Source organism: Amblyomma americanum, chromosome 5 (assembly GCF_052857255.1).
Source record: "Amblyomma americanum isolate KBUSLIRL-KWMA chromosome 5, ASM5285725v1, whole genome shotgun sequence".
NCBI lineage: Eukaryota > Metazoa > Arthropoda > Arachnida > Ixodida > Ixodidae > Amblyomma > Amblyomma americanum.
In genome coordinates, this window is record NC_135501.1 from 198,613,575 (window position 1) to 198,637,067 (window position 23,493).

Consider the following 23,493-nt stretch of genomic DNA (forward strand, 5'->3'; position numbering starts at 1 on the left):
ACAGCCGCGGAGTCGCCCCAAAAACCAAAATTGATAAACATATAAAGGGCTATTTGAGAAAACACTTTCACACGGTGGCCTGATCTCCTATGATAACGTCGCAAAAAAGTGACTGGTACGAGATGCATCTCTTGTCCGTGTCCATCCCAGGTTCTGGCAACGACAATAGCCGACCTTCTCGCATCAACGGATGTCCGTATATCCGGTTTTGGCCAGTAAGACCACGAAGCAGGCGTCCTTGATTCTTGATAAGAAAAAATATAAACGTCAATTGTATCCAACATTTCATGCTCTTAGACCCGAGGCCCCTCACTCCCGTCTTCCCACGTCTTCCCGGTGGTACTGCGGGAAAAGAAAACAAAAAATTGGCAATGTCTTAACTTGGCTAAACCTGGAACTCAGCGAAAAGCAAGCACGCTCGCTAAGCGCCTGAGGCTCGTTCAAGGCAGCTCCGCAACACGCTCGTGACATCCATTCTATATATACCCACACGACCACGTGGCTATTACATGGTATCGCATGGTCTTACCACATCCCCATCGGATGCCATCACGTGGCTTCACATCACCCCATCGAATGTTCTCAAGGTCAAATGTTAACCCATAGGTCACCCAGTGTCAAAGGTCAAATGTAAAATAAAAGTCATGGGTCAAGGTCATGTGTCAAGGGTTCGACACGATAACTGTACCACATATGGTAATACACGGTTATCCTTAGTTGGGCTGAAGGTCGTTCAAGGTCGTCGTGCTGCCTGCCCGAATACTGCTTTACCTAGCGTAGTGCAGCTTTTCGCTTCAAAAAGGCACACATTATCCTTGCAGGGCTTCGAGCTCGGCGACACCGAGGCACAGTTCCGGGAACGCTACCTGGTCCCCATGTTCAGTGACAGGCGCCAATACTACTTCAAGCGCGTCCAGGGGACAGCAGACGTCGGGGAGCGCCTCCTGGAGTATGCAAAGCTCAAGCTCTTCATATATGTCTTCAACACCCACTTCGGCTTCCAGATGACGAAGGCAACCGGGTACATCTTTATTTTGACGCCTGACATGGAAACATCGTATATATGCTTCGGTAGCAGCAACCGGCATTCGGTTGACGATTAGTTTGTTATTTACGATGGTACTGTCTTGAAGTATCGAAGCACATTGATGCACAATTGTTCGCGCGCGCTACTAAGCCAGTGCTGTTGAGCAGCGTATAAATAGCACGAAATGAGGTTTTGAGCTCCATTAATAAATGTCCTTGCTGCAGGCAGAAAAAATAAGCTCTTTTTTGTCGCCTCCATACACGGTGTTTCACACAAGACTGTAGGCAATTTTTAAAACTAGCCTTTTGGATTAAAACGTATAGCATTGTCAGTAGCAGTGTGCATCATAATACAGCTAAGAAATGCTAACCAGCAGTGGTTAACTAATATTAAATAGGTAATTTTTTAGCAATGATAGTTGTCTTCCTAGTGTATTAGAGGCTTGCAGCTCGCAGTAAGTAATATCGATATCAGTCTTTATATTTTAGAAAAGTCTATTTATTCTGGTCGCCGGTGCAGAGCAACCAATTTAACGGCACACACGACGAAACCACAACCGCGACTGTCGACGGTCGCCGCCATCCTGCACTCTAAACCCGAATACGCCTACATGGGAGTAAAAAGGGAGTAAGCTGTACTCCCTTTTATAAAAGGGTGCGCGCTAGAGGACAGTTTACTCCCTTTTTACTCCTTTTTGTTTAGAGTGTAGATGCGTCACCAGGTACATCGCTTCATGCGGTTACTGCTTTACGCTGCGGACAAGCCACTCGCAGCCGCATATGGGCTGTGAAATTCAAACGCGCGCCGGCCTTCAACGTAAGATTTTGGTAGCGTTAGTGAAGATCGGGAGGTAGAAATTAATTTACAGACCACCTCTGCGGAGCGTCTCAAAGTCATAAATTTCGGTCTGGAATGTAAAAATTATAAAACGCAATTTCCGAACAGTAGTCGACTGCAGTGTTGTGCGAGGTGAGGTTTGATATCCTGAACCTACGCTGGCACATGAAATGCAGAGTTGTGAAAGGCTAATTAAAGGACTATAGACACCTCATTTCATTGCGTGTTTTCTTCTTTAAAATGATGCGTTAGATATTAGATTACATAGATCACTGCGTGGTATTGGCCTATGACCACGAAACTATAATTTTTCTTCACGCTGTGTCGGTTTCCGATTCATCAATCGAACGATGGCTCTGATGTGTAGTTGAACCTCAGGTCACGTGATGCACGGCAAACTGCAGTATGAATGCTTACACGTATTTTAAACTTACTACAGCAGTTAATCCAGCCATCTTGAGAATTACAACAAACGACGTATCAGCAGTTATATTGCAGTTTTATCTTGCCTCACGTGACCTAAATTTCAACTTCCCGCCACACCCATCGTTCGGTTGACGAAACCGAAGCAGCATCAAGAAGAAATTCAATGGGAATTTATTTAGCTGTCGTAGGCGAATTCTACGCAGTGATCCAAGTATACCAATGACAACGCATAGTTTGAAAGAAGATAAAACAGAAGAAAAAATTTTCTGCCTCTAGTCCTTTACGGCCACTTGAGCACCTTTAGCGTACACAGGCAACAAACTCTACATGCACGTTTTTGCAATGCCCCCCCCCCCCCCGCCCCCTTCATCAAACGCTGCCGTCGTAATCGCCATTCGGTTCAGAGACCCTGAGCTGAGTAACCGACCGCCATAAAGACTTGTCACTCAGCCATCACTATGGTTCACGATATTCAAGTAAAACTCTAAAAATGCATAAAGGTGCCCCTCCGGGCATTAGCGCTGGCGAATTGTCACACACCGCAGTCAATCACCTTCGACCTTAGCAGGTGCAACGAGGTTGGACTTGACTGCGACGTCGTCACGCTACGTCAACGCCGCAGTGGCGACGCCCTCTTTGAGTGGGTTCTGCTGTCTCTTTTGAATCGAAAAGCTTCACTACGCTAGGTAAAGCAGTCGTCGCGTAGGCCGGAGAATGACCTTGAACGACATTAAGCCCAACAACGTTAGCCGTGTATGACCATAGTGGTAGTTATGGTGTCGAACCCTTGACCCCTGCCTGACCTTGACCCATGACCTTTAGTTGACCTTTGACCTTAAGAACATCTGATGGGGTGATGTGAAGCCACGTGATGACATCCGATGGGGGTGTCGTAGGACCATGCGATACCACGTCATAGCCACGTGGTTGTGTGGGTATATGTAGAACGGCTGTCGCGATCGTATAGCGGAGCTGCCATGAACGAACTTCAGACGCCTAGCAAGCATGCATGCTTTTCGATGAATTCCAGAGTTAGCCAAGTTAAGCCACTGCCAATGTTTTTTCGAGTCGTACGCAGCTATACCAGACACTAACCGTTAAGAACAAAGTTGTAGTAACCCGCCAAACGCCTTCTGTCGCAGCAACATGCTGTGGTACAACGGCCAGATCCAGCACACTGCCCTGCTGACGATGAGCGCGTACAACGACGCCCGGTTACGCAACGTCACCGCAGTAGCCGACGCGCAGTTCACCTTCGACGTCACGGCCCCACCGCGGGCGAAAGTACGCAGCGGCGTCATTCGCGCTACCGGGGCAGAGTCCGATGACGAGAGCGAGCACATCCGGAGCCAGAACACGTACCGGGTGCTCCTGCCGAAGGTGCTCCGCTCCGTGTTCTTTCCGCTGGTCTCGAGCTTCATGTGCAGCAACTTTGTGCTCTTCCCCATCGCTGAGAGGGCGCTGCAGGTGAGAGCTAAGTGCGGTGACTTATCTTCTTCCGCATCGTCGAGAGGGCGCTGCAGGTGAGAGTTGATAAAGAGCTGATTATGTTCATAAAGAAGCTCGGACCAAAATCCAAGCAAACATTAATACAGGTAGTGAATAAAATGATAGTGGATGGGAAAGCCCCCGATGAATGGCGATTAAGTAGAATGAACATGATATATAAGGGAAAGGGGGACAAAGCTGACGTAAGTAACTATCGTCCCATAACAAGGACATCTGTGGTTTACAGGGTGGTGATGCAGATTATAAAGGATAGATTGCAGGCTTGGGTGGAGAACGAGGGGGTGCTAGGGGAACTACAAAATTGGTTCCGAAAACAAAGGAGGTTGGAGGACAATCTATTTTCTTTGACGCAGTGTATAGAGATTGCTGAAAAGGAACACAGGCCCCTATGGCTAGCATTTCTGGATATTAGAGGAGCCTATGACAACGTTATTCAGGAGTATTTGTGGGACATACAGGGCACATTGGATGTAGAAGATGGAGTAATTAATATTTTAAAAGATATATATAAAGGTAACAGAGTGCTCATAAAATGGGAAAAAATGTATCAGGGCCTGTAGAGATACAGCGGGGATTAGGCAAGGATGTCCTCTGTCTCCTTTGTTGTTCATGCTGTACCTGCAAGGGTTGGAGACCAAGCTAGAGGGGAGCGGACTAGGCTTCAACCTATCTTTTTTCAAGCAAGGGGAATGGATTAAACAGTCATTACCGGGACTAATATACGCCGATGGTATAGTGCTAATGGCTGACAACAAGGAAGACTTGCAGAAGTTGATAGATATATGTAGTACAGAGGGAGATAGATTAGGCTTCAAGTATAGTAAGGAAAAATCTGCAGTCATGACATTTAATGAAGAGGGCGGCGAGCATAGAATACAGGATTTCGTGCTAAAAGTAGTGAATGAGTACAAGTATCTTGGGGTGTGGATAAATAACAGTGCTGAGTATCTGACAGAGCATGAAAAATATGTAATGAATAAAGCTAGTATGAATGCAGCTGTCATGAAAAATAGGGCACTGTGGAATTACAATAGGTATGAAGTGGTAAGAGGGATCTGGAAAGGGGTGATGGTCCCTAGCCTGACCTTCGGTAATGCGGTCCTGTGTATGAGGCCAGATGTTCAAGCAAGGCTGGAAATAAGGCAACGGGGAGTAGGGAGGTTAGCTTTGGGAGCACATGGCAATACACCAAATCAGGGGGTGCAGGGTGATATGGGATGGGCGTCTTTCGAGAGCAGAGAGGCTAGCAGTAAGATAGCATTTGAGGAGCGATTGAGAAAAATGGGGGAAAAGCAGCGGGCTAGGAAAGTTTTCAGATACCTGTATATAAAGAATGACACAAAATGGAGAAAGCGAACTAGAAAATTGACAAGCAAATATCTGGACAGCAGTAAGGAGGCAAATCAGCAATTATCAGTTAAGAAAAAGGTTAAAGAAACAGAGCGCTGTGGAAAACAGGGATGCTGACGAAATCGGCACTGGGAACATACCGGACCTTTAAGCAGGAAATCGCCAAAGAAAATATCTATGATAGTTGTTGGGGAAGCTGTTTGTTGTTTGAGGCCAGGACTGGAGTTTTGCGGACTAAGACATATAGAGTCGGGTACCACGAGATGGACACGTTGTGCATTGCGTGCGGAGAGGAGGAGGAAAAGGCTGAACACTTGATACTTTTCTCTAAAGGGCTTCACCGTACAGTGGAAAGCAGCGGGGCTGACTTACCCAAGGCATTGGGGTTTAGGGATAGTGAAGGGAAAGTGGATTTTAAGCGTGTAGAAGGAACCAAGCGAAGGTTATATGATTGGTGGATAAGAGCAAAACAAGGGTAAAATTTCACAAGTCATGGCTAGGTGGCTTGAGCCACCGCCCGATTTAAAGGGTTCAGCCGTATTCATTTAACAAAACACGTTGTGGGGCTAGTTGGTGAAGCCGTATTCATCCACCCACCCACCCACCCACCCACCCACCCACCCACCCACCCACCCACCCGTCCGTCCGTCCGTCCATCCATCCATCCATCCATCCATCCATCCATCCATCCATCCATCCATCCATCCATCCATCCATCCATCCATCCATCCAGCAGTGACTTTGTCTTCTTCCGCATCGTCTAGAGGGCGCTGCATGTGAGAGTTAAGTGTAGCGGCCTTGTCCTCTTCCCCACTGCTTGAGCTCTTCCCCAAGTTGAACCAGTGTTGTTTCTCCCTCCGCACTCGGAATAGACTGTTTTTGTACCATTCATCTATCGAAGCACTTGTAACCATGAGCACTGTAAACGATTTCACGCTGCTTCAACTTCTTGGGCGCAAGCGGTAAGCAGTCGCTTTAGAACGCATTTGGCCAACTACATCTTTTTTCGTCCACGTAAGTTTTCCACCCGAGGGTTCAAAAAGCCAAGCTGCGCATCGCCCGTAGTCACACCATGAAGAAGGGATCAAGCCGGTCCCGAAACGTCGTGTTAATTCCAAAAATTAACTTTGTTGGCGTCAGTCGTCTTTCTCCTAAATTAAATATCCCAACCAGACAGACTTCTGTCAAATGTTTTCTTTTGAGTCTATACATATTTTTTGTTTCTTGGTGGTTGGCAGTCGTTGTATGCAGCCCAGCCAGATCTCAACGTGAATTTTGCGGCACTCGATAGCTGCACTTGGTCGTCCTTTTCCGCAACCATCTAGAATGTTCAAGGCTTATCTGTCACCGAGAGAATTACGTTCCCACAAAACAGTGGTCATGAGAAACAATATTTGCGGGTCAGTATGTCACTTCTTGTCACTTTGGCCTGCACATCTGACTTCAAAGGTGGGCACGTAAAATATGCAAACCATGCGCCGTCCAATCTCGACAGCTTTAACTTGCAGTGTGCCTAAAATTTTTTGGTATTACACGGAGCTCACATTAAAGTCATTGCGTTCAGGCTTCTCCTTACATGCGAACGATGATGACGTAAACAGAGCATCAGTTCGAATAAACCGGGAATTCGAATTAGGCGATATAGAGTTTACGAAATTCCGTTCGGTCATTAGAAACGAATCCAATGATTCGCCATGGTAGCATGCCGGTGTTGATTCCTTTCATAAGACATCTGAGAGCGCACATATTATCCTGACACGGAGTCTATTTTCTGAAACCCGCAGACCAATATAGGTGGGCAACCACAGCAGTGATGACACTAGTATGGACCTCGTTATGTACGCGATCGCACCGCTCGACCACGTGATCAGTCTTCCGCCTGTGCATACTGGACGTCATGTGCTGGACAACGAAAATGTGCAACATCTATAGATATGACCAACATCTTCGCCATGGAAATGTGGATATGTCTGAGGGGAAATGTCTTCGCTGTGTCACGAGCAGAGGTGTTAGATCTCTTGCCGTCCGAGCTGGTAAAAATTTAGTCGTTGGATGTGCATTTTTTTGGCGCTTCAAACACAAAATGCTTTGGCTAGCCTTTCTGACGTGCCAGCTCTGGCACTGAAGGGATTCTTGCTTTACGCAGGTGAAGCAATTGCACCTCCTGACAGGCATGAGCATTTTGCTCTATTGGACGCTCAACTTCATCTTTGACTTCCTCTTCTACATGGGAACCGCGCTGATGGTGCTACCGCCGCTGGCTTACTTCGAAGAACTTTCGGGCACAGATTTCCGTGAGTCTTCACCCTCATCTGTCAACCGCGATGCACTAAGGACCAGCGTTAAACACGCAGGAAATAAGGGCTTAATTCTGCTCATGTGGGCGGTATATCAGCTGCGTATTGCTTTAAGGTTAAATTAACGTTCCCGTCTTCACAGGATCGGATCATATCGTTCGCTACGTCAGCGTTAGCGCAACCTGCATCTTCTTAAGGAACATGTCCCATTTCTTCCATGTTTCATGCCATTTGTATTGTGGCCATTTTACAATGGATAAACACTGATTCACTTAACTGTTCACATTATTTTGTTCAGTTGAACTCGTAAGAATATTGCTAACTTAAAGCTAGTTTGATGAGACTAAACACGTTATGAGGGTGCCCGGTAATATTAAAGGGCGGAAAGAAATGCTCGTCCTGAGGTGGCACGAGGACAACTAACGCGAATTATTGTTCGCAGTAAAAACTGATAATAGTAAAAATTGAGCAATAAAAACTGAGTAATAGTTTGGCTCCCTCCGGGTGTGATGACACTGGTCCGGCCGAAAGACGTATTCATGGTTGTGAAAATTTAATTTAAGCCAACTTTGGGGGACACTTAAGCTCTGTCCCAGAGGGTATGACGGGATAGCTTTATTGGATCCCGACACCGGCTCCTTTTTCCCACGCAGACACGCACATGGCTCATAAAGCGGCTAAGCCCGGTGGCCAAACGACTTCGAGACAAAGAGGCTAATCCTAGTACTTAAAAGGGCTCGAAACGAACAGGTCAAAGCCAAATTACCAAACAAACTCAAAAAGGGAGATCAAACCAAGCGCTTTTCCTCCATAAAAACGCTAAGGCGTCCGTGTGCTGTGCGATGTCAGCGCACGTTAAAGATCCCCAGGTGGTCGAAATTATTCCGGAGCCCTCCGCTACGGCACCTGTTTCTTCCTTTCTTCTTTCAATCCCTCCTTTATCCCTTCCCTTACGGTGCGGTTCAGGTGTCCAACGATATATGAGACAGATACTGCGTCATTTCCTTTCCCCAAAAACCAATTATTATTATTATTATTATTATTATTATTATTATTATTATTATTATTATTATTAAGCGGTTAAACGTGCGTGAAACAGAAAAGCAAAGACAAGTATCTACTTGTGGGTCAGGTTAGCTTGTCGCGTGCATAAAAATTCATTAAATACACTGGTGCCAGCGCTACCACCCTAGTCGCAGAAAATCCATCCATTGCGATCCCAAACTGAAGAAACAGTATGCATTGTTTCCTGTTATCAAGATTTACCCTTTTTCTTACACACATTCCTTTTACCGCAGGTCTGATATTCGTGCTCAATCTGCTCCACGGATATGCGGCTCTGCCCTTTATTTACATCGCTTCTTTCCTCTTCGACAACCCTGGATACGGCTTCACCGCGCTCTCCATATTGATGTTCGTCATCGGTAAGTGGCGCTTGAGAAGCGTTTAACGTGCTTTTCTCCTATGCTATAGCACAAGGAGCTCGTCTGAAGGAGTAAAAAGGGTGTAAACTGTCCTCTGCTGAACTCCCTTTTAAAAGGAGTGAGATAGAGGAGAGCTCACTCCTTTCTTACTCCCAAACAGGCGTATTCGTGCTTAGTGTGCACGAAACGTCGCCGCTATGGGTGGGACCAGATCCACCGGCCCTGTTCTCACCAGCCGAATGCCATCGGTCGCCCATGATACAACACGTATCTAAACTGTCACTGAGCAATGATGGGGAGTAAAGCCCCTCTATTGCCACTACCGGTTTTTGGTCGGAAGAAAGCGTCATGGAGGGGCTTTAATGGGGAGTACATCGTTCGTCCTCGCTGTGCCGCAGCCTCCGTGGGCTGCCTGGGCGAGGTGTTCATGGAGCACTACGCCAGCCAGGTGAACAGCGCCTTCGTCTCGGCGGTCATCGGCACCGCGAGGCAGGTGGTGCGACTGCTGCCCTCGTGCTCCTACTCGCGGGGCATGACCAAGATCCTGCAGCTGGCCTCCGAGAACCGCGTCTGCCAGATCGGCGGCGCCGAGCTCGAGAGCCAGTGCACGAGCACGGTGGCCGAGGCGAAGCTGTCCATTCAGCGATGCTGCGACCGTGAGTCGAGATCGCTCAGGATAAAAAGATACCTCACTTAGTGCTGCTAGTTTATATACTATAACGCTTTAAAAGCGGTTAGAACGCCGGCTAATTAAAAATTGTAAGTGGCTTAACTTGGCTAACCCTGGAATTCAGCGAAAAGCAAGCACGCTTGCTAAGCGTCTGAGGTTCATCCATGGCAGCTCCGCCACACGCTCGCGATAGCCGCCCTACTATACATACCCACACGGCCATGTGACTATGAAGTGGTATCACGTGGTCTTACGACACCCCATCGGATGTCATCACGGGGCTTCACATCACCCCATAGGTGTCCCTGTGAATCCTTTCAGACATTGGCAGCCCAGACCGGACGGAATACGTGATCAACCCGTTCGACGTGCATCCGTACTCTGCGTTCTACGAGGTGGTCACCCTGTCCGTGGAGGGTGCCGTACTCTTCGGGGTGCTGCTTTTCATCGAGCGCTGGGTCCGCAAGGTGGACCAGGCGCTCAGCTCACTCGAGCCCGAAGCCTACGCAGAGGACATGGGCCAAACGATGGTCAAGCTGCCTCGCGGCTTATTCGGAGACGTCGCTGGCTCGAAAAAGGTGCTTATCCTTGTCGATTTTTCATATCGTCGCTTGTGTGTTTTCTTCTGTTACAACAGTTCCTATTTATTGTTATTCCTGCAATGAAAGCTGCAGTTGTTAGCAGCGCTCGTGTCATTTCCTCTCTTCTGTACGTCTTGTATCTCGCGGAAATTTCGCAGCCATCTTTTGATCCGCCACAAATGTGTAACCAACATGCCCAAGCTGCTGTCCTGGTGATCTTTTGACACTCACCTAGTGGAAGAGGTTGGCATCATGACCACTCCGTGTAATCAGAATCCTGCTACGCATGGACACTATATTATTCCTTAATTGATTAAAAACTTCTACGTAGATTGCTGATCTTTTTGACTGCGACATTCTTCGAAACCCCCGCCGCGGTGGCTCAGTGGCTATGGCACTCGGCTGCTGTCCCGAAAGACGCGGGTTCGATCCCAGCTGCGGCGGTCGCATTTCGATGGAGGCGAAATTGTAGAGGCCCATTTACTATGCGATGTCAGTGCCCGTGAATGATCCCCAGGTGGTCACAATTATTACGGAGCCCTTCACTCATAGCCTGAGTCGCTTTGGGACGTCAAGCCCCATCCTTCAAACTAGTCTCCATTTTTCCCACGAAGACGCAATTTTGCAGACTACTAGGTTACGTATTATGTAAAACACGAGGAAAATCAAAAATAAGATGGGGCTCAAGGGGCCTTCGCTCGAACACAAGTGTTTCTGCCGCTTTTATTAACGTAGAAAAAAGTCAAGGAAGCGCGGTCATTTCTGCCTTATAACCATCCGGACTTCTACGCACTTGAAAAAGAAAGGTGAAAAAATTGGCAGTGGCTTAACTTGGCTAATCCTGGAATTCAGCGCAAAGCAAGGACGCTTGTTAAGCATCTGAGGCTTGTCCACGGCAGCTCCGATACACGCTCGCGACAGCCGTTCTATATATACCCACACGACCGCGTGGCTATGACGCGGTATCAAATGGTCTTACGACACCCCCATCGGATGTCATCACGTGGCTTCACATCACCCGTCGGGTGTTCTTAATGTCAAAGGTCAATCCGAAGGTCACCCAATGTCAAAGGTCAACTAAAGGTGATGAGTCAAGGTCAGGGGTGCATAGTTCGACACCATAACTGTACCACATGTGATCATACACGGCTAACGTGGTTGGGGTGAAGGTCGTTCAAGGTCATTCTCTGGCCTACGCGACGACAGCTTTACCTAGCGTAGTGAAGCTTTTCGCTTCAATAAAGGTGTTTACTTGGGTGTCAAATCGCCGCTTCTTTTTACAGCCCAAGAAACAGGTGGAGACGGAAGTAATGATGGAAGACGAGCTCGTGGACGCATTAGTGCGCGGGCAGATGGCGCCACAGACGCGACCTCTGTTGCTCGTGCGCCGCCTCCACAAGGCGTACGGTTACTCGGAGCCCAACCTCGTGCTACAGGCGAGTAGATGCGTTGGTGGCATGCGGCAGTGGACAAAAAATCAGCTGCTCGTTAATGACAGGTCTGTCGATTATGCAAGTGCTCAACGCCCCCGTTGACGTCACTGATGTGGGTGCAATTTACAGCGGCGGAAGCCAATAAAGCAATAGCTTACAAAATGGCCAAGTCGAACATGGTTGATTTTCGAGCAGTGTACAGATAAGATCATTATTAGAAGAAAAAATTCGCGAGGACACAAACTCCGCCTTAAGGGTATGAGGCGCTAGCGTAGTGGGTTAGGCTTTCCATTCCGGGGAGATTGACAGCTTTGAGCGCATTTTTGATTTGTTTGATTATTACAATTAATTAAATGATCAATTACACTCTAAATTTAGTCATCAAGCATTTACTTTATATTCTGAGCATTTTGAAACCTTTGAAACCCCTGTTTACAATTTTTCATTTCCTGAATTAATCAGTTAATTAATTGCAGTGATTTATTAACCCGTCATCGTCTATCACACAGCAATCAATCGTCAATCACTAGAACCACAAATTACCACGATACGGTTCTTTTACGCCGCCGTCGCCGGTTCGAATTCCTGCCATGAGCTAGTCTCTAACTTAACCAGAAGTTTATGGTGCACGAAACGTTGAATCGTATGACACCATCCGGAACATTCTGCGGCAAACTGTTGGCATGATACGATTTTTTTTTACGCAGCCCCCGAATATTTCCGACACGCAGTGCCGACTACGCCGACGGCTTTTCGAACGAACGAGCTGTATACGCTATCGCGTAAAATATCGTCCCGAATTCAACCGACGGCTATTCCACACGAACTTAACTTTGTGCTCAAGAGCTTTCCTCCGGATAGATAACGCCCATGAGACGTTTTCAGCCTCAGTGCAGAAGCAACAGAGCTCTTCCCTGTGTGCAAAACTCTTCCCGTTATGTGCCTATGCACCCGCCGTGGAACGATAGCGAAGACTTTAGGGAAAAGATTTAATCACTTTAAAATTCAAGCTGGCAAAGCCGCGTGCAATGACGGTGAAGAAATTAAAACATTTATTTGACATTCTATTCCATAAATACGACAGCGGGTGTAGTACATTCTGCGCATCTCGCTCTGACACGTATCAGCGGAGATGTGAAGGCTAATTCTGTTAGACTCGTCCAGAAAGTGATTTTCCTATCACACTAAACAAATTCTCACCCTTAAGGGTGCAAATCAGCTGTCCCCAGGCGAACACCCTTTTGGGGGCTAAAAAGGGTGCAAAGAGCAGCACCCTTCAGGAAGGGTGCAAAGCATGAAAGTTTCGATGGCGCGCATCTATCCAAGGCTTTTGCTTCATGGGTGAATCAATCTCGAGCACCCTTCCAACATGCACTCGTAGAGGTGTTATGGAAAAATAGTACCCTTTAATGAGGGTGCAACCATTACATCCTCTAAAGTATCATTAAGTGCACCCTTCATTAAGGGTGCTGATCTCTACACCCTTCTTTAGCACCGAACAATTGGAAAAGGGTGTTCGTCTGGGGACAGCTGATTTAAACCCTAAAGGGTGAGAAATTGTTTAGTGTGGACTCGCTTCGAATGCGCGCCGTTTCCTCCGGTGCCCGCTGTTACGCAGGGTCTGACATTCACGGTTCGCAAGGGAGAGTGCTTCGGTCTGCTGGGCGCCAATGGGGCAGGCAAGACCACGACATTCCGGATCCTGACCGGGGAACTGCTGCCGCACGCAGGGGACGCCTACATCGGGCCCTTCTCGGTCGTGAACGAAACGGAAGATGTGAGCGAGCTTGTGCTTATGACCTTGGTCGGGAGCCTGAATCCATGGAGGAACGATTATGCAAGGAGCTTCTCCAATTTCTCCTAACTACTACTGCGAGCGAATTGCTTTAGTTCGCAACACTGATGTAACCATTTATGCGTTTGTATATTGCGTAATGCCAAGGCTAACTGTAGGTTCTCGTGAAAGACACCGGGAATTTTGACAGCGAGAGCTGTTAGGCGCCTGTCCCTGGCTTGCGCGTCGCCGTCGGCGTAACCGGTGGGGGCGTTACCATGGTTACCATATGCATGGCAACAATGGCAACCCGGGTATGGTTATCATCCCGCATGGCATGGCGTAGGATGTGTTAAGGCCTTAAATAATGCTGTGCGTCTGTGTCTCGTCGTCTGATGTCACCTTATGTCACGGCAAACCTGAATCGCATAAGCCTGCGGGTGTCTGTTTGGAGAAGCCGCCTGCCAAAACTAAATGCCTATACAGCTATCGCTGAATCTCGCGTTACGTAGTTGTAACCGTCCAGGGGTCATTTTTTCGTACTCTCCAAAGCGTATTTTTGGATGATCATTCAATAGGGCGCCGTTAACAGCGATTACGCGCTTTTATAAAGCTGCTGTTAGACCATACCCGCTGTATGCGCCGGCGGTGGCATGGTAGCAAGTCTGATCACGTGATGACCAACGGCGCATGCCATCGTGTGACCTACGCCGTGACGTCATCCGAACGAACGCCGCTACCGGCACCGCCCACTCGTGTCTCGCTCCTGCTCACGTGATACCGCGCCGTGATGTCACACAGCCCGCCTAGCCACCCACGTGACGCTGTGCCATGACGTCAGTGTAAGCACACCTCAGAGAGAAAGGGAGCAATCGCGAAATGACAAATCAGAAAAGTAGTCAACAGCTGCGCTGGATAAACGTATTAATAAGAAGCGCAACCTTCCAGGAAATTTTTGCGTTAGAGTATATTTTATTTTGCCCGTCGAGGATGTTGTATAGAGAACCAGGTGTTTAATACAATGAAAAAACAACCTTAAACTGGACCTTTGCGTGTTCATAAGCGTCTGCTATAAACCTGGCCGGTAACCTTGTAATGCTTCCTTGGGATCAATAAATTGGCCCATGAACGTGCCTTTCAGCACTGTTCCAGCCTTGTAGTGTATACAAGAACGTTTCTGCATAAAAGTATAAAAAATACACGTTGTCTCTGCCGCGCAGTTTCAGCGGAACCTGGGCTACTGCCCGCAGCGGGACGGCCTGCTTGATATGCTGACCGGTGTCGAGACCCTGACGCTTTTCATCCGCCTGCGAGGCATCGAGATGACGCAGGCGTACATGGCGGCGCTCCTAGAAATCTTCCGCCTCGAGGAGATAGCCGAGCAACAAGTCGGAAAGTACAGGTACCCTTGCCACTTCACTCAGTGCGAGAGCGACAACTGAGCTGTTGGCCGGTCGCTCAGCTCGGAACGTGAGCAGAGAGTGCAGGTTCACCTTCCACCACAAAGCACCAAGTGCTGCGATTGAGGGCAAGGTTGCGAGGTGAAATACCGGGAATGTATCCGTTTCGAGAAATGGGGAACCTGTGCTGCCAAGGTGGCACTGGAACTGTTCCATTCGGTGACTCAAAACTGCTTTTGTCAGCCGCTTGGGCCGCTGCGAACGCGAGAACACATTCTGCGCGATTAGATACCCGCGTTTGGCTGACAGCATTCATTGCCTAGCTTCTCTCGGCGTAGCCCAGATAGCTGACGCACGGCACGTGCGCCTTCGACAGAGCGCGGAGGCTGACGCCAATAAGCGCCTGAAGGTGGCGCGGAAAAGTACTAAGAGTACTACCCAAAACTGCTTGCTCTTCTCACTAGGCAGTGTGTTATGGCGCTGCAATCGGCACCGCAAACTTCAGCGCAAGTTCCCCATAGGGCTTTGTGCTAGGACTAAGAAGCACATTCATTGCCGCGAAGTCATAGCTTCATTAGCCTTGTACGCCTCAAATTATGGCAATTAAAAATAATGCAATATAGTTGTGCGTACAATGCGCATTGGAGCCCCAAAATACGGATGGTCTTTTTATTCACGAAAATATTATTCCCAACGCCGACTTAGGAGCAGTCCTACATCTACGAATGCGTGTGGTAAAGCTTGAAACATTTGACATTGGCTTTAGTGTCGCATTTCTTATCACTTATGTTGGCTTACTCGTTACAAAGCGCAAATCATGTTTGCTTTTCTTGCGCAGTCACGATGAGGTGGATCCCGTCGATTCTGCTCACTGCTAGAGGAGACTGGTTTCGCTTTCTGAAAGCACACAGCGCCCATTGCAGAACGCGCACACCTTATAAGGCGACGCTAGCGCGGGAAAGAATTAGAGTCAGTTTACTCACTCTAGCCTGCGCACACGTTTATGCAATAAACTTTGGGAGCTACTGCGCAAAAAAAAGCGACACACTACGCACATATGGGTTAAGCGGGAGCAAGGCCAGACAGCTTCGTGAATTATTATCATGCAAAAAAAAAAGATATGTGCACCAATTTGGCTCATGACCCTATTTTGTCTTTACAAACAAAATGAGGCTTGAAGAACGGCACGAACACTCTTAGCAAACCTGGAGCACTCCGGTACGCAACAAAATACACCCGAAGACATATTTAGGGCTTCACTTGAAACAGCTGCAGCCTTGTTTGCTGCAACCTTTTCACGAGTGCTGTTTTCTGCGCTCATTAGGCTCGCCAGATATGTAAGCTACTTTGAAAAACTAAAGACCAAGTCAGTTGACTGTCATTTGGAGGGCATTATTTGCATGAAACGTGATAAACTCGAAAAGTGCTAGGAAACGGTCCTAAGATGAGAGCAAGCCAATGGGGTACAGATGAATAATATTAATAATAATAATAATAATAATAATAATAATAATAATAATAATAATAATAATAATAATAATAATAATAATCATAATAATAATAATAATAATAGTTCTTGGGGGAAAGGAAATGGCGCAGTATCTGTCTCATATATTGTTGGACGCCTGAACCACGCCGTAAGCGAAGGGATGAAGGAGGGAGTGAAAGAAGAAAGGAAGAAAGAGGTGCCGTAGTGGAGGGCTCCGGAATAATTTCGACCACCTGGGAATCTTTAACGGTGGTAGAAATTATTCCGGAGCCCTCCACTACGGCTGGCAATGATACAGATGGCGATGACGCATTTTGAGTGTCAGTTGTAGATCAAGGATCATTTGTTTTGCTTGACTTGCGTTCCCCCCAGCGTGCACTCTATACCTTTCCTGCGCAGTGCCGGCAACCGCCGCAAGCTTTCTCTGTGCGTGTCTATGCTGGGCATGCCGAGCGTGGTGCTGCTGGACGAACCCTACGCCGGTGTCGCCTCCACGGCGCGCAGACGAATCGTCAACTACGTCAGCGAGCTGCAGCGGATCTCCAAGATATCCATCGTTCTCACCTCACACTGGTGAGCCTCACTGCCCTGTTCTTCGGCGGATGAGGGCGTAGCACGCCCGCACAGCCTGGCTAAGGACAGAACGTCTTAATAGATACCAGTCTTAACGACCGAAAACCGCAACAGACACAGGACGGAGGCAGACGACAACAGGCAACACATGTCGCTTGTTGCCTGTTGTCGTCTGCCTCCGTCCTGTGTCTGTTGCGGTTTTCGGTCGTTATGTCTCAACAACTGGCCTGCAACTTTACCCTTCCAAGTTAGCCACTCTTATGTCTGCGCTCAAGAAAGAAACAGTAATAGGCTGAAGACGCCAACTTGCACATTAAAAAAAGGCGCTGGCATGGAAGACGGCCGGAAAATGTTCCTGAAGGCACTGGGCTAGTCTAGCGAGGTTGTCTGGCAACGTTGGCGTGGTGATAACCTTAAACGCGTCGTCGGCCAAAAAATGCGCCCATTGGAAGTGACCTCACCAGACCTGAAGTGGCGTCACTTCCGGTAAAGGCATCAACAGCTGCTAATGCTATCGCGTTGCCAACACAGAATGGGATTAGGTCTCCCTGTGGATTTTTTTTTTTGCTCGCTTTATTCCAGCAGGTGATTTCGCCCACGGTGTCCTTCAGTCAAAATCTCGACACAAGCAAGAAACCTTAAGCGACGGGGGACGGAGGGGAAGTTAGTGAATAAAAAATTTGTGCTTAAAATACGCGGTAGACAAAATTGCAACCAGTACTGTGGACGTCAGGTGAACTGCAATGTAATTAGTAAATGCTGGTGAGTGCAAGGAACATATATCTCATTATTCTGCGTAGGAACAAACAAGATCTCGAGGAATATTTTGAAAGAGAAGTGAAGAGAACACAGAAGCTATACAGATCCGCAGCGGCTCGATCTTTTAATTTTCTCGTTTTAAGATCGTTAGCTCTTACTCATCACGTTCCTCGATTTCTTTGGGTCTGCTACGACCTCCCTTCGGCGTGAAATTTTCTGTCCGAAGAATTCAAGATGGCGGCCCCATAGTAAATCGATATAGCAACCAGAAAGTTAGGTGGGCGGATGAGATTAGGAAGTTTGCGGGCATAGGGTGGGCGAAGCTGGCAAAGGACAGGGTTAATTGGAGAGACATGAGACAGGCCTTTGCCCTGCAGTGGGCGCAGTCAGGCTTATGATGATTATGATGATTAATGGCTGACCTGGAATCACGTTAAATATATTCAAATTCTTGCTCCAATGGTTTTGTCTTGGACGCTAACTGAAGAAATCAAAGGTACGAGAATCTCTTAAAGGCGCGCGTTTAAAAAGCTGCGCCTAACTTTGCAGCCTCTCTGACGTGGAGTTCCTCTGCAACCGCATCGCCATTCTCAACGACGGCCGGCTGCAGTGCCTCGGCACTCTGACGCAGCTGAAGGAGAAGTTCGGCAAGGGCTACGCCATCACGGTGAAGACCTTCCCGGACAGGAAGCAGGACGTTGTCTACCAGCGTGACGTGGCTCGCGAAGTCGTCAAGAACTTCAGCCAGGCCGAGCTCGTGTACACCTACGAGGTGCGTGTGCGACTCTATGATGGTGTCGCTATTAGTCTTCGATAGTGGTCTCAGGTATAGAATACAGACAGAAAACACCTGTCAACGTTTACAGGCGCTGTGTCTTTGCCGCTTAGCCTAATTTATGTGTGCCATATGGATATGCTCATGTAATGAAATTTGCACATTCGTCTACAAACATTCACATATTTCAGTCGGCATGTCTCTGTGCCTACACTGGTGGTGGTGGATTTTTATGGCGCAAGGACATCTGTTGCAAATAGCGCCATGGCCCAAGGCATTTTTCGACTACTCAAGGTGGGGTAAAATGCCCATTTTTCAAGCAATTCACCCTGAATAAGCCGAGCACAAGGCAGGGGAAAGCTTGTACCCGTTGTATCACCGGTGGGTACCCAGCGGCACTGCGGATCGAACCCCGCACATTCCGCATGCGAGGTGGATGCTCAACCACTCGGCCACTGCTGCGGAACTGTCTCTGTGCGTAATGTGCTTGACAGTCGTTTACTCTACTGTGCAGAAGTTCTCGTAGCACTCACTCCATTGCACTGAAGCAGTTTTGAGAGTACCGTGATGTTTGCATATTGTAAAGAAATGGCCGAGTTGGTGACAGGCTGACGGGCACCTCAAATACGCATATATTAGAAGAAGGAAACCTAGAAGATGGCCGAAACACAAAAGAAATCCTTTATTGCCGCAAGCGATCTAGAAATCAAATTGTTTACACAAGCTCTGCACTATGAGGCATCAAGAGACGCTCATTCCGAGCTTCACCATAGACAGTTTTCGCAGTCGCAGTCCTGGTGACTATGACGGACTTTCTCTAACATGTGACGATGCCATGATAAAATGGCAGTCTTAAAAAAAGCAACTCGCAAGGCTGCATGCAGAGGGAGGCGAGTAGGTGTGGTCAGGTTTGCCCCAAATGTTGGAACAAATATCGCGCAGGCCTATAACAATGCTGTCACATGACAGACGAATTTAATACTGCAGTGGTGTCCGGGATGACGCCCCATGGTAAATGTGCACGGCACGTCAGAGCAGGATGCACGTTCTCAACATCGCCGTAGCATGTTTCAAGAGATCGCAGTCCTGGTGACTATGAAGCACCCAACAACCGGTGATACTCAGCTGATGTTTCCTAACATATGAAGGGTTTTATGGGTTCGCCTTTTTAGTTGAGGATGTTGATGACATGATAGAATGACAGTCCTAATAAAAAGTAACGCGCAAAGCTGCATGCGCCAGCGGGCTAATAGAGTTTGCCCCCAAGGCTGAAGCAAATTTTTCGCTCGCCTTCTTGAACGCTGCCAAATGACAGACGGGCAAGTCCAGCAATTTCGTAAAAAAATTGTTGAAAATTTCAAAATTGTAAGACACTTTTACGGTAATATTGAAGATAACGGTCCATTCTTCTGATGTGTAGCAAAATATTTCTTTTAAAAAGTAATCATCGGCCTCATTGAACAGTTAAGTCTCTCATAGAAAACTAACAGGGAACGCTTTTGGCGATTGCAAAAACGTTAAAAGAAAAAAATTCAAGACGGCCGAAGGGTTATCTGTAGATATATTGAATGTTATATTGAAATCTTCATTATAAGTGAAATTTCGTTCATAAATGGTTCTCCGCTCAAAAATGCTTTTGTATGGAGGTGAAACGCAGAAGGCGCCCGTGTGCTGTGCGATGTCAGTGAACGTTAAAGATCCCCAGGTGGTCGAAATTATTCCGGAGCCCTCCACTACGGCACCTCTTTCTTTCTTTCTTTCTTCTCTCACTCCCTCCTTTATCCCTTCCCATACGGCGCGGTTCAGGTGTCTGCCAAGATATGAGACAGATACTGCGCCATTTCCTTTCGCAAAGACCAGTTTTCATTTTCCAGGATTGCTGGGTATGTTTAATAATGCATTGATATCTGGGATGACACACCATAGTAAATATCCGCTATCGTTCATGCATCTACTTTTGACATTGTGCCTTATAACACTGTTATAAAGCAACTTCAATCACCAGAGGCCATCTCCTCAGCCTCTAAAATTCCTTCATTGTCTTGCTGTCCTCTCAGGGTGTGCTGGAGTTCCGCATGTCCCGCGTGCGGATGCCGTGGAGCGAGATGTTCACCAAGATGGCGAAGATCAAAAAGCGCTTCAAGCTCCTCGACTTCTTCATCTCGGACACGTCCCTGGAGCAGATCTTCCGCAGCGTCACGCGCAAGGAGGCCATCGAGTCTGCGGCGGCTGCGCAGGCACCGCAGGTCCCCGTGGCGGGCCACACAATCGCCACCACGCTGGGCATCTAGGGCCCACACATTGGGGGGCCGCGTATATATACTTTCCCCAATACACGCTCTTTCATCAGGAATTCATGCGGTGTACTCTCTCCTCTGTCTTGTTATGCTTAACCCGCAGTCGCACTGCACGTCCTGTGTAGGCGGATTAGGCCAGCCCTTTGGCGCATCGTATAATCCGCAGGCATAATCCGCCCCTTGACTAGCGCCAAGCGAGCGTGTACAGCCCGCGCCACCCTTGTGTAGAGCGCTCGAGCAGTGCGTACCTGGTAACAAAAACTGAGATCACAGAGCAGCCCCTGATTTCTGGGAGAAGTGCTCGTGTCTACTTTGTTTGCGGGTCTATTTGGCACTGCTTCCGGGCAAGTGTTGCCTCCGGAAACCAGGCACTTCAGTAATCAATTAATTCACCAGTTAAATAAATCACCGATTAATTTATGAAATAATTGGCTAATTAGTTACTTAGTCCTGCTATTTATTCCTCTTTATTTAATTGTTTTGCTGAATTATTTATTACCGCTAATTATATAATTACAAGGGTTACGCAGACTGTACACGCAACAAGCGGTGCGCGTTTCTCAACAGCACTTCACGATCCGCAAAGACATAACACAAAGATTAAAAAATTCCAGGGGTGAACTTAAGTCTGCTCAGGTGCAGCAATGCGAAATCATTTCTCTTACTGCTGCCGATCGTGTTGCTGCGTATTCGTTTCTTTATGCCCCTGCCGTTTCTAAGTCGCGTTTTCGCTCTAACTTCAGTTCTACCACATCCGAAGACATGGGACCCGTTGCTAGAGCGCCTAGTACGCACACCAAAGTGCTAATTCAGTAATTAATTTATCAATTTGATTAAATTACCGATTAATGTGTGAAGTAATTCGCGAAGTGAACGGATTACGTTGCTTTATTACAGAATTATTAATCATCTCATTAACTTAAATGATTGTAATTGAACAGTGGTTATTTAATTACTTCAGTAATCAATGCACCAATTAATATTTTTTAATTGGTTTTTGGGGAAAGGAAATGGCGCAGTATCTGTCTCATATATCGTTGGACACCTGAACCGCGCCGTAAAGGAAGGGATAAGGGAGGGAGTGAAAGAAGAAAGGAAGAAAGGGGTGCCGTTACCGATTAATTCACGAAGTTATTGGCTAATTACTTACTTCGTTCCATTATTTAATCATCTTTACTTAAGTGTTTTGCTGAATTATTCATTACCGATAAATGCATTATTTATTCAGCTTCTTTGTTAATTACTCCTATAAAGGACAGTTCATGAGGACACGCTCTGACGACAGGTCCTGTACACGCCACTCATGAGTCTAGAAATGCTTTCGCCTTAAAAAATAAACAATCCACCTCAGAATGCGAGTGTGTGTTTCCGGAGGAGCCAAGCAAATTGAACTCGCATCGCGCTAACGCATAATTTCATTTCGGGCGTCATTCACGGGCTGAGCGATTCTTCTGGTAGCGCATCCAGCTTGCAGCCCGAAAAAAACGGCACAGCTGGCGAGGAGCGGCTTACCATCACGGGACAACGTAGCGATACAGACATAAAAACGGCGTAAGTATCGTCATTAGTCAAGAGCCCGGTAGCTTCCCCTGCTTGTAACATCGCTTTCAAACGAGGATAGGAAGTTTGCCGCTGCGCAAATAATCTGTTCTACACCCACAGCTCTGCTTGCAGTGGTTCAGGAGACCAAGTCAATAAAACGTCATCGTGTAGACTTACCATGAGCGGACGATTAAGTTGGATTTCGTTGGAAACGTAATCCACGAGAGAACACGACGGCGACACCGACGCCTCATTCACGCACACGGTTGCTTGCAGCCGGAATGATTTTCACCCGTCTCGGCGTCAAACGAGAAACAAATGCCCGTTTCACGGGTATGTTTTTACTATTCGCGCTGGCGGTGTGTAGCTTGTCGTGGTATCCAAAGCCACAGGCGGAAATTTGTAAGCTTAAATTCTCCACTCGCGCTTTAAAAATCAGTTTTCGCGAAAACAAAACCCGACCGCGGCGGCTGCGTTTTTATGGAGGAAAAACGCTAAGGCGCCCGTGTGCTGTGCGATGTCAGCCCACGTTAAAGATCCCCAGGTGGTCGAAATTATGCCGGAGCCCTCCACTACGGCACCTATTTCTCTTTCTTCTTTCACTCCCTCCTTCATCCCTTCCCTTACGGCGCGGTTCAGGTGTCCAACTATATATGAGACAGATACTGCGCCATTTCCTTTCCCCCCAAAACCAATTATTATATTATTATTAAAACAAAGCCGACACCTTACTGCTTCGTCCATACGCGCGGCGTTTCCCACCGAATTTTGTACGTGATAATAATAATAATAATAATTGGTTTTGGGGGAAAGGAAATGGCGCAGTATCTCTCATATATCGTTGGACACCTGAACCGCGCCGTAAGGGAAGTGATAAAGGAGGGAATGAAAGAAGAAAGGAAGAGGGAGGTGCCGTAGTGGAGGGCTCCGGAATAATTTCGACCACCTGGGGATCTTTAACGTGCACTGACATCGCACAGCACACGGGCGCCTTAGCGTTTTTCCTCCATAAAAACGCAGCCGCCGCGGTCGGGTTCGAACCCGGGAACTCCGGATCAGTAGTCGAGCGCCCTAACCACTGAGCCACCGTGGCGGGACGTGGCAAACTTTTCGAGTGATAGCTAAAAAGTTGCATAGTTTAAAGTTTTCTTTTTGTGTTTGTGTTTAAAAAAGTGGCATGGGCGACACTAGTGCGTCATCGGCTCCGGAGCGGCAGGTAATGGGAAGGAACGCAAAAATACTGGCTTTGTGACTGTCGCGCCGTAGAACTTTTTCACGTGAATGCAAACGGCAAAAGGTATAAATGGTAGATGTTAATCGCACCCAGGAC

The 23,493-nt window shown here is 47.6% G+C and overlaps 1 protein-coding gene across 1 annotated transcript; it reads left to right on the top strand.

Moving 5' to 3' along the window:
- The first annotated feature begins 122 nt into the window (after window positions 1–122).
- On the top strand, window positions 123–20,615 carry LOC144134501 (phospholipid-transporting ATPase ABCA3-like). The gene is made up of 13 exons (XM_077667409.1): window positions 123–215; window positions 822–1,021; window positions 3,433–3,757; window positions 7,296–7,443; window positions 8,745–8,870; window positions 9,269–9,526; window positions 9,862–10,130; window positions 11,405–11,557; window positions 13,173–13,331; window positions 14,549–14,730; window positions 16,617–16,790; window positions 18,099–18,321; window positions 20,382–20,615. Exons 1-13 carry the CDS (start codon window positions 123–125, stop codon window positions 20,613–20,615), a joined length of 2,544 nt encoding a protein of 847 aa, XP_077523535.1.
- Window positions 20,616–23,493: the final 2,878 nt, after the last annotated feature.